General features: G+C 32.3%; 1 protein-coding gene across 3 annotated transcripts in view; it reads left to right on the top strand.

Moving 5' to 3' along the window:
- The window catches only part of CSMD3 (CUB and Sushi multiple domains 3), a gene marked incomplete at both ends in the record, with an annotated part of 1,095,706 nt that overhangs the window by 749,901 nt on the left and 333,351 nt on the right, over nt 1-12,454 (top strand). For all 3 annotated transcript variants that reach the window (XM_081258479.1, XM_081258478.1, XM_081258477.1), the window contains 2 exons: nt 3,327-3,496; nt 11,876-12,032. In XM_081258479.1, coding sequence (XP_081114605.1) covers nt 3,327-3,496; nt 11,876-12,032 — 327 coding nt within the window. The remainder of the gene's footprint in view (nt 1-3,326; nt 3,497-11,875; nt 12,033-12,454) is intronic.

The following is a 12,454-nucleotide window of genomic DNA, read 5'->3' as shown; positions in this document are numbered from 1 at the left end:
AGGGCCATGCTTGGTTTAATGCTCTACTGATCTCTTGAAATTGTTAACATGTTTTCAACAAGTGTAGTATATTTTCCTTTTGTACTGGGCCCCATAATTTATGATGAGTCCTGATTAAATGAGAAATGTGCTAATTTAATCCAAATTTTCTTCCTTAATTCTTCTGTTCTCGTTTAGGTCCTGATTTTATTTTCACCAAGTAGAAAATCATTTATAGTCATTTTATAATGCAAATGTCACTGGAAATATTCAGTAAACAATCTATAAGAGGTATAGAAAAGTTTTATTTGAGCCAAACAGGATTATAGTCTGGGAGACAGCCTCTCAGATAACTCTGAGGAACTGCTCCAGAGAAGCATGGCTTTCAGCACAGTTTTATATCTTTTCAGAACAAAGAAAGTCAAGCAAGTTGGGGATACATCCCTTCAAGATTTAAAAAAAACAAAACAAAACAAAACAAAAAAACAGATCAGCATGTGTACAGCAAGTCAGTATGTCATTGGCACCTGTGAAGGGAGTCTTATTACCAAAGGAGTACCAGCATTGGCATCCCAGGAAAGGAGGCATTTAATCTTTATTTTTAACATGGGCATTCTTTGCTTCTGGTTAGTGTACACTTTTTTTTTAAATGATTAAAGCAGATGTACAATGTATGTCTGGTAAGCCACAAACAGGCTGTTTTAATTAGTACAAAATTCAAGTTAAATAATGTATAAGCCAGAATGATTTCCCCATACCCTAATATGTGAACATTTCTTCCATTAAAACCAACTGAAAATTAAAATATAACAAAAGCAGGTTATTGTTCATATGAAAGGAAAACTTCCTTTATATTTTGCACTAAAAACCAGTGTTTATAGTAGAAGGCACTTACTACCTATTCAAATTTTGAGAACATTACAATAAATTATTAGTATATTTTGAAGTAAATTATCATTTGGCCTTTATTTGGGGGGGCGTGTTATATTCAGTTAAAATAATTTTAATATCATAAATAATTCTCCATAATTAGAAAGAGTCCTCTGGCTATTCATACCTATGTGTCTTTCTACACCTGGATAGTCACATTGGGGACAGTATAAATATCCTAAACTATTTTTCTTTGTATACAACATGATGCCACCGTTAGTACTTATACTTAAAATATTCATAATGATAGCTTTACTGTATCGAGCTCTTGTTGTATGCCAGTTTCCTGCTAAATGCTCTACATGTATTATCTACATATAATAATACACACACACACACATACACACAAACATCCCTATGAAGAGGCTATTATTATTTCCATAATAATAATTACAATATTGAGGCTTAGAGAGACTAAATAACTTGCCAAAGCCATATAGATAGAAGATAGAGCTTAATTTTGAAACTAATCTCTGAATTTTAAAGCCTGAGCTGCTAATCAGTGTTTCAGTATTTTGCAAGTTGGCATTCAAGTACATATTCTCAGAATTACATGATTCTATAACATAGTTTAAAACTGTCTGCATTCCCTAATAAATAATCTAACTGATAAACATATATGTGTATTCTGGATCATCTGTATGACCTGGGAACTTTTGTCTCCATGCCCCCACAGGCATGCCTAGATTCTAATAAGCTAGTGAGGAGGAAACGAGGCAGATTTAAAATGTAAATGATTCCTCTAAGATCAGGAACAAGACAAGGATGTCCACTCTCGTCACTTTTATTCAAAGTTTTGGAAGTCCTAGCCACGGCAGTCAGAGAAAAAAAAGAAATGAAAGGAATCCAAATTGGAAAATTAGAAGTAAAACTGTCACTGTTTGTAGATGACATGATACTTACATAGAAAATCCTAAAGATGCTACCAGAAAGTTACTAGAGCTTATCCATGAATTTGGTAAATTTGCAGCATACATAATTAATACACAGAAATCTCTTGCATTCCTATACACTAACAGTGAAAGATCAGAAAGAGAAATGAAGGAAACAACCCCTTTTACCACCACATCAAAAAGAGTAAGATACCTAGGAATAAACCTACCTAAGGAGACAAAAGACCTATACTCCAAAAACTATAAGATACTGATGAAAGAAACCAGACATGACACAAACAGACGGAGAGATATACTATAGTCTTGGATTGAAAAAATCAATATTGTGAAAATGACTATACTACCCAAAGCAATCTACAGATTCAGTGCAATCCCTATCAAATTACCAATGTCATTTTTCACAGAATTAGAACAAAAAATGTACAATTTGTGTGTAAACACAAAAGACCCCAAATAGCCAAAGCAATCTTGAGAAAGAAAAATGGAGCTGGAGGAATCAGGCTCCCTGACTTCAGACTATACTACAAAGCTACAGTAATCAAAACAGTATTGTGTTGGCACAAAAACAGAAATATAGATCAATGGAACAGGATAGAAAGTTCAGAGATAAACCCACGCACCTATGGTCACCTAATCTATGACAAAGGAGGCAAGAATATTCAATGGAGAAAAGACAGTCCCTTCAATAAGTGGTTCTGGGAAAACTGGACAGCTACATGTACAAAAATGTAATTAGAGCACTCCCTAACACCATACACAAAAATAAACTCAAAATGGATTAAACACCTAAATGTAAGGCTGACGCTATAAAACTCTTTAAGTATTATTAAAATAGAAATAATTTAAATCAATATTGGCAGTGTATGAATTTTTTGTTTTTGTTTTCCCTGAAAGGTCTTGAAGGAGCTTTATTGGGTGACACGTCATGTGACTAATTGATTGTTAGCATCATATCATTAGTTCTTATTATTTTATGCTTTGTTAAAATAGTATTATTATTATTGATATTATACTGACTGCTCCATCTTGATCATTTTCATTTCCTCATTAGGTTTTTTTTCTTTTACCTGATTTTTGTTAATATTTAAGTATTTAAACAGTAAAGTATTTAAAGGTAAAGAATCATTCTAAAATGAAATTGATCTCTCCCCTTTTTGTATACTTTAAAATAAATAAATTATAAATTTAAACATAATAAATTAATCAGAGATCTACAAACTTAAAATACATCCTGAAAATCTTTGCCCTCATCCTTTTCCATGCTATCCTTTCATCCAAAGGGGGGGAAATACTGAAACTATTGTGTATCTCTATTTATGTACAGTGTTCTATCCAGAGGCAGTAGTTCCTTCTTCCTATGTATTATATGAGAGGGAGTCATCTACAATGTAAAGCCCTTCTGTACATTATTTTCATGTTAGACTCTAGTTAAAATAAAATGCATTTACACTTCCATACATTACATTACTTGAAATGATAATGCTTTCTATTAAACTGTACTTCAATATTCTGTTTTACCTGCAGCTGAATGTGGTGCATCTGCAACAAGTAATGAAGGAATTCTGCTCTCTCCAAATTATCCACTCAACTATGAAAACAACCATGAATGCATTTATAGTATTCAGGTTCAAACAGGAAAGGGAATCAATATTTCAGCCAGAACATTTCATTTAGCACAAGGAGATGTTCTTAAGGTAGGTGAACTCAGAATATTTATATTTTGATCATTTTAGTCATTAAGTATACATTAATACATATATACATGTATATGATATATATGTATATATAATCAACCACAAGTTGATTCTGCCATTCATAGATTTAAATTATACATTATTTCCCATTTTCCTGTCAGTATTTTTCCTGAGATAGAATGTTTTGTTTCTAATGTTTATTTATAATAAGTAAATTTTGATTTTATGATACATGAATTTTTTTTCATGACATAAACCCATTTATAATATTGTTTTAAAAAGCAAAATACAGAATTTTTTGTAATAGAAGATTAAAAAATGTCTATTGAAAATGCCCTACAATATTACCAATAGCTGTTCACTTCCTCTACTCCAGTAGTCTCTCCTATGCTTTGTAATTTAGTTTCTGAACCCAATTTGCTACATAGCTGTTTTCTTTTTTTTAACATCTTTATTGGAGTATAATTGCTTTATAATGGTGTGTTAGTTTCTGCTTTATAACAAAGTGAATCAGCTATACATATACATATATCCCCATATTTCCTCCCTCTTACATCTCTCTCCCATCCTCCCTATCCCACCCCTCTAGGTGGTCACAAAGCACTGAGCTGATCTCCCTGTGCTCTGCTGCTGCTTCCCACTAGCTATCTATTTTACATTTGGTAGTACATATAAGTCCATGCCACTCTCTCACTTCGTCCCAGCTTACCCTTCCCCCTTGCCGTATCCTCAAGTCCATTCTCTACATCTGTGTCTTTATTCCTGTCCTGCCCCTAGGTTCTTTAGAACCATTTGTTTTTTGATACATGAATTTTAATGTTTCAATAACACCAAAATAAGAACACTTTCATGCCAAATATCTTATATTCAATAAATATTATCTATGAAACATAATCCATAAATGGACATTTATTTATTTCTATTTTGATGTTTATTAAGTAACATTTCTGTTCATACATAAATAACTCTTTGCATTTATGACTATGAAAAAGTTTATAATTTATGAATATACCTAACAATATCTATAAATTATTTAAGAAAAAGTATACCCTGTTGATAATAAACATTTAGGACAAAATTTGTTAATTTATTTTAAAAAATTGAAATAATCAAATTTAAAGATACAATTAAAGGGAGTTCCCTGGTGGCTAGTGGTCAGGACTCAGTGCTTTCACTACTGTGGCCACAGGTTCAGTTCCTGGGTGGGGAACTAAGATCCTGCAAGTGGCACAGCGCTGCCAAAAGAAATTTTTTTAAATGATACAATTTTAGGCAAATGAATATTTTCATACTTGCTGATCCATATTTTTCAAAGTAAGTGTTTTGATAAATACAGTTTATATTCATTATAGGAATAAAAGTAAACACTTCTATAAAATCACATTTAAATATTTAAAAAATGATCACATACATTTTTTTCTCATTATCAAGATTTCATTAATCCAGGTAAGAAATTCAACATATTTCTGTTTTCACAAATCTTGAAAAAAATTATGATATCCGAGGTTGACTGGGGTGAGGGATTTTTATTTAAGCAGTGATTTTAAGGTGGTTGGTTATGTTCTTCTTTTAAAAAGAATATTAATTTGATGATAACTGATGGTTCTCTAACACAAACAGTTCTGTATGCTTGTAAGATTTGTATAAACATGGGAAAGATTTCCTGCAATACACTTAGATATATACAATTTTAGTATTAATTTAGAGCCATTCCCATTTTTTGTGCTTTTCCTCATTAGGCAACAGAAATTTACTGTATTATATCTTCAACTTCCAGTTCATTGTTTGGATTTTCCTGTTAAAATAAGTTTATTTGCTAAATTGGAATCAACATTGAGATTAATGGGATGCTTGTACTTAGAATTAAGGCAGTGGTTATTTATTTATTTATTTATTTGGCTAACTGTGGGGAAAAAATGGATCAAGGTGTAGATCAGAAATATGAGTGTAGCTACTAAACTGTATCACATAAGCAACAATAATAAACATGTATTTATAAGTTAAAAGTCAGGAAATGCTTCCCCATGCCTACCACAATCCTTCGTAAAATATTTCTCTGCCCTCAGTGATGCTTGAAATTTCTACATTACTTTTCCATACTGAATTATGTTTATTTTTTGGAAAATTCATTAGGGATAACAAGTGATGCTTTTTAAAAAAATAGCCCTAATATGTTTCTCAGAGTGCTTTCTAACATATTACTTATTTGGAGTAAGGTCATATGCATTTGTGATGTGTGTTCCCTTGAGGAAGGATGGGACCTCAGTAATAAGTGACAGTCTGAGAGGATGTGATGGTGAGAGACAAAGGAAAGCAGAAAAACTCAATTTAAGGCCCTTTAGTAGATTTCATTAAATAGTGATTTTTCTTTCATGAGTGAAAGGATGAAAATTTATATTCCCAGAATTTTTTTAAAAATTATATCTTTCCTAGAATAAATATATGTTTTCCAAAGTTGAAGAGATTATATGCTAAAATTAACCTGGAAACACACCAATTTGATTATCCTTCTACTGATAGTCTAACCTGGGATTTATTCTAAATTATCACGTTATAAGAACTTCAGTAAGCCATATTACAGAGATGGTTGGGGATGGGCTTTTAAACGCTGTCTGTCTTCATGGTCTCTCCACCAGTGTAAAATGTAAAATGCTTGTATGTTATTCTTCTCATTAATTCCATGGATGACCATTAGGTCAAAGATACCTACTGACACAGGCACAGTTAGGCATGCACAAACAGACAATGTACTCTGCAAAAGACAAATGATTACTTCTCAAAGACTGCTAAGCCCAGAGTCCTCTCAGGATGGAAGGTCATTGGCCTCACTGCAAACTAATCCATGAGAGGCCATCCTCATCCCCAGCACTTTCCAATATTAAACCTAGTAGAGTCAGTTCTCTTTCTCCATTCCAACTAAGACATAAGAAGAAATAAGAAAAAAAAAAGCCCATTATGGAATTCTCTGCCCCTTGACTGAGAGATTAAAAAGCATTGTGTTTTTTTTTTTTTTTTTTTATGTGGTAGGATTGGCTACGTTCTTTGGAATGACATTCTCTTGTAATCTTTACATGGGTATAAGGCTTGGAAGAAGGTTTGTTTTCTTCTGGTTTCACTTACTATATAAATCACTATATTGGATTCTGATAAAAACAAAACAGCAACAACAATAAAAAAACAATGTGTGTTATTTATCTATATCTATACACACACAAAAACAACTTTCCTTTCCAATAGCTCATCATCTAGGATGATGCTTGTTTAATCATTCACCCACTCTCTCTCTCCCTCCTCCTCCTTTTTATAAACACCTTAGTTATTTATAACCACACTAGCAAAGTTTCAGTAGGTCTGGGGAAAGTTGGTTCAGTTGGTTTGCACCCGGGATTAAGGAATTTTATAAGGCCCTCCAGATTATGTGATGACCAGCAGGTTTCGGAATTAAGAATATATCTTTCCTTGGTTCTGTTACTTTCAATGGGCAAGAATATTGAACTTCCCAATCCCTCACTCAAAATATGTAGCTTAATTAATTCTTTTAATTAACATTTATAGATGGTGTTTATTATATATAGGCTCTAAATTGTCAATAATGAATAGCTCTCCTTGTCAGCTGGATAGGAAAAAAGCTGAATACCAGTCAGAAATACTATTTATGTTTTCGTTGTCGCTGTGTTTGTTTTTATTTTCAGAAAAAGACTAAGCACTATGTTTAGATAAAGAAATGTAGCAGGGAAATAATTCAAGACAATCTTTTTACCACAGTCAGCATTGTGAAGTTTAAAGACATTTCTTACACAAAATGTAGACTAAATGGATTATTATGGAGAAGAGCCAGTAAAATATCCCAAAATTGGTTTTGAGAGTCCAAAAGAAAGGGTTAGGAGATGTATATCATATTTATGAAAAACTAGATAGTTGAAGGACTTAATAACATTCTTTTAGAAATATGATGAGAAGGTTATTAATATGTTGCTATTGTTGTTTTCGAAGACGTATTATTTTTAAGCTCTTTCATAGCCTAGTTGTGAATCTTTGGCAGTACCACTTGTGAGAGCCTATTGTTAAATTTTCAGTACTTTTGTGAAAATTAAAAATTAAATTGTTACAATTACATTACAATTAAATTAAAAAACAAAGGTAATAAATGCAACTTTTCATTTCCTAATTATTTTACTACTTTAACTATTATCGGTGCTTTTGGGGTTAGTTATATATACTGTATCTGTGTGGTGGAAATACTATGTCAGGTTGTCCATCTCTTCCCAACTCTGTATTCAACAATGTCACATTGATAGCTTGATATTAGCCATAGTAAGTATTTACACTGCAGAAATTGGCAAATACTACAAACCCTGACTTTATTTATTGCTTTGCTCATTGTCAGTACATAAGTAGAAACGGTTTGTATCTGTAGCCATTATATTATGAATAGCACAAAAAATTGAGAAAATATCTTTTCTAGTATTTGAAAACTATTATTCAGTTTAGCAAAGAAGTAGCTCATATCATTTACAAACCAGTGACATTCTGATATAACATCGTTTTTGATGTTTCATTTTCATCTCACTTGTTAACAAAAAAAATCAAGCAATAGGGCTTCCCTGGTGGTGCAGTGGTTAAGAATCCGCCTGCCAATGCAGGGGACACGGGTTCGAGCCCTGGTTGGGGAGAATCCCACATGCCGCGGAGCAACTAAGCCCGTGCGCCACAACTACTGAGCCTGAACTCTAGAGCCCATGAGCTGCAAATACGGAGACAGTGTGACACAACTGCTGAAGCGTATGTGCCTAGAGTCCATGCTTTGCAACAAGAGAAGCCACCTCAATGAGAAGCCCGCACACCTCAGAGAAGAGTAGCCCCCACTCGCTGCAACTAGAGGAAGCCTGCATGCAGCAACAAAGACCCAATACAGTCAAAAATAAATAAATCAAAATAAATTTTAAAAGAAATCAAGCAATGTTCATTTAAGAACAACTTTTGTCTGTAAGTTGCAGTTATAAGTTGCAGCTACAAAAGTTTGGCAAAAAATACTGAAAGCACTCTGTAAGAATCAATTAGCTCTATGGAATTTACAATAATGAGTATTGTATATTTTATCCCTGTGTATAAATAGGATGTTACACTTTCCTTAAATCAGTGATTCACAAATGACAGTCTGTGAGCCAAATCAGACTGACACCTCTTTCTGTAAATACAGTTTTAATAGGAGAAAGCTGTGTTTTTTGATTCACATATTCTCTATGGCTGCTTCTGTGCTAGAAGGGCAGTATTGAGTAGTTGCCACAGAGATGTTAACAGCCTAAAATATTTACTATCTAAACCTTTTCAGAAAAAGTATGTCAATCTCTCTTTATATCAATAAAATTTACTTAAAAAACATATATATCAGTATGTACATTCACCAGTTTGGTTTGTTTGAGAGCTGGGTTTTAAATATTTTCTAGCACACCAGTGATCTCATAAGTCTACCACATGTATCTACTAACTGCTTGTTGTTAACTGGTAATCCTCTGTTATTTCTCCCTTCAAAAGCATTCTGTAAATATCCATTTGTATAGAGTGCTATGACAGGCCTCATAAAACCCTTCCTTTTCTCCCCTACTGAGGATCACAGAAGTGAAATGATGTGTGACATTCCAATCAGCTTTGATGGTAGAGCTGGGACCACAAAGCTAAGGCCCCTGAAAACCTGACCCCTCATTACATTCCCAACTCCCTCCCTGATACATACTAATTCTTAATATTGAGTACACATTATATAGCTATTGTAAAGACAAATATTTGAGTACAAACAAATGTTTTCTTATCTGTTACATATCATCTTTGGAGAGAACATAATAAGATTTAAAATATTGTCCTTTTTAACAATTGTAAAAATTATTTTTTTCTTTTTCATTCAAAATTTGAACTCTAACTCAACTTATTAGAAAAAAATTATTTAAATTCCAAATCAACCTATAAAACAAATGGCCAAAATGAAAATTCTAGTATTCAATGAGCAGGAATGATTTGAAGGTTTGTATGATTATACTTACATGCATGTGTAATTTCTCTCTTTTTATTTTACTTTTTTATATACTTTTTGCTCTTGGGTTCAGATAATAGCTTATTTGCTAAATTCACTAGAGAAATTACTGTGAATATACTTTCTAATCATACATTTATTATGTCATTAACAACAGCAACAGTTTTAAGTGTCCATAACCAGTTCATCATAATAGAGTTTGACCTTGCTGGTGTAGGAGGGTCTGTATACCATAACTAATTTCAGGCCCTGATCCATTACAAAAGGTTTGATAATTGAAACATGGCAGTATTAAGTTCTAGTCTGTTCTAGTGTAGGACTATCAAATTAATTGCAACCTTATAACAAATTAGAATCTTGTCAAAGAGCTTCATTAATGTTATAAAAGCCCTCAATGCCTTTCACAATATTAATTCTTAAGAAAACTTGAAATTCTACATTTGATATAAAAGTAAGTCTTCATTATCTGAATTAGGCTCTAAGTAACTAAGAATATTTCTATTGTGAGCACCAGTCCTCTCCCTTCCAATTAAAAGGCATACTATTATAATTAGCTTAGTCTTTTTTAGCTTTCTAAATTTCTGAGAAATAAAAATAGATATTAAGACATATCTCAAAAATAATATATTTTAAAAAAAGGAAAATAGGCTCAAATAAATAAAAACATACTTAAAGATCCTGACTTTAAGTAGAAAAGCAATGAGAAATAATCTCAAAATTTCTGGGTGGTTCTGATCAGACCCAATATGGTCACTCTGTACTGTAAATTTATTTTTAAATGAAAGGCACATTTTGATTTTTTTATTTTCTTATTTGTATGATTGCATACATGTCTACTTCAAATGTAATTTGTCTTTGGCTACACTGCTTTGTCCTTCCTTGTTGCCTTTATGTGCCCATATATATTTGAATACATTTGAACGATTTTATTTACAAGTTAAACAGCATGGACTTGATCATAGCTATAAAACTCTTCTCCTTTTAAAGCCTTCCTAATTAACACTTGATTTTCATTTTGATTTAACAATTTTATACATGCTTCCAAAATTTCGTAGCTGAATGATCACACTTCAACAAAAGTTGCGTTTTCTGACACACATTTCCTTGTCTCTGAATTATTGCTTTTACTGTTATGACAGGTCAGAAGTAAGGCAATTTCAGGCAAGAGACAAGTAACTTTCAGAAGTATTTCTCAGTTTTTTCTATTCATTATCATTCACAGAAGGAGCCCCAAGCTCCAACTTCATGAAACTAAGTACTTTGGAATGAGATTTGTCAGGGTCGGTCTGGTCTCTGTAGGACCACAAATCATCATAATATCCAAGATTTTATGAACTCTAAGAACCAATTTCCACACCCTTGGGGTTAATAACTACCACATTAAAAATGTGTGTCTTAAAGGAAAAAGAATAGTAATATGCAGTGTTGGCAAACCCTCAGTTTAATTACTGTACACTTTTTGGAAAATAATCTGAAAATACATGAACATTTTAGCCCCCAAATTCAATATATTGAATACTTTCTTACTGAAATACAAGTACCAAAAAAGAAATGTGAAATAACATCTAAAGGGTGTTTATTTCAGCATTACTTTTAGTCGCAAAAAACTTTAGTTTATTAATATATGGAATGGTAGCGCAAGTTGTGGTAGTGCCATTGAATGAAATATTACACAGCTCTCAAAAGGAAGAATATCTATCCACTAACCTGAAGAAATGTCTATAATGCCTTGATAAAATAAAAGCAAATTAGAGGGCAATGAGAAGCTACACCTTCCGAAGAATGGGAATGAGGTAGGGAGCTTTGGGAACATATCAGTTTTGCTTTGTATAATTTTGCCTTGTTAAATCAGCTTCTAAATGCATTTAGTACCATTTTAACATTTTAAAAGTGTCAGATATGAAGTAAAGGACATGGGTAAATAGAAGTTGCAAGTACATTTTATATTAATCATGTTATTAGAAAAGCAGGTGTTTGGTGCCCTTGAGCAAGTTCAGAAAAACAACCAACCAACCAACCAACCTTAGAAACCAAACTTTCTATAGGTATTCTCAATTTTAAATTGTCTGCCATTAGAAGCATTGTTTTTATAAGAACAAAAACTTTATAACATGATTTTGAGTTTTACTTAGTGTCTTCTGAGCTTGGAATATTAAAATTACCCTTGTGGAGTCTAACTTTCTTACCCTGATATTTGTAGGAATTAATATATGCAGTTGTTCTTGGGAAACAGGTAGTGACCTGATTTATGAAGAGTGTAATAATTTCATTTTCTTCACAGATATAAATACATGCTCTGAATTGGTTATTACTGGCAAATTTACATTTTAATTGTAAATATATTTTTGCAGATTTATGATGGAAAAGATAAAACAACTCATCTACTAGGTGCTTTTACTGGTGCATCTATGCGAGGACTGACCCTTAGTAGTACTTCAAACCAGCTCTGGCTAGAATTTAATTCTGATTCTGAAGGGACAGATGAAGGCTTTCAACTTGTCTATACCAGTAAGTATTTTGGAAAAATAAAAAGGCCAAACACTGATGCTAAATATTTATTTAATAATTGCAGTACACCAGGTGAAGTAATATTCAACATTTGATTATCAATTTGCTGTTACAGCTCCCTTCTATGTATATAATTTTATTTGAACCTAACTTAAAAAATTACAGGTATTCTAAATGTTGCTATTTTACAGTTGAAACAGCTAAGATTCAGAAAGTTTAAGTAATTTGTGACTTTGAACTTATTTATATATTTTAAAATAGCATTATTCTTCACGTGAAATATTTAAGAAATACAATTAAATGTTTTAATAAATGGGAATCCAGTGTTTGAGCTCCTACCTGTAATTGCAAAACATATGCAGTCCATGTGTAGTAGTTATACTTGGTCACCCTTAATGATAATTGGATGGTTTCAAATGATT

The sequence above is a fragment of the Mesoplodon bidens genome (genome assembly GCF_964165515.1).
Source record: "Mesoplodon bidens genome assembly, chromosome: 16".
NCBI lineage: Eukaryota > Metazoa > Chordata > Mammalia > Artiodactyla > Ziphiidae > Mesoplodon > Mesoplodon bidens.
The sequence above is the reverse complement of the archived record's forward strand: the minus strand, read 5'-3'. Positions and strand labels throughout refer to the sequence as shown.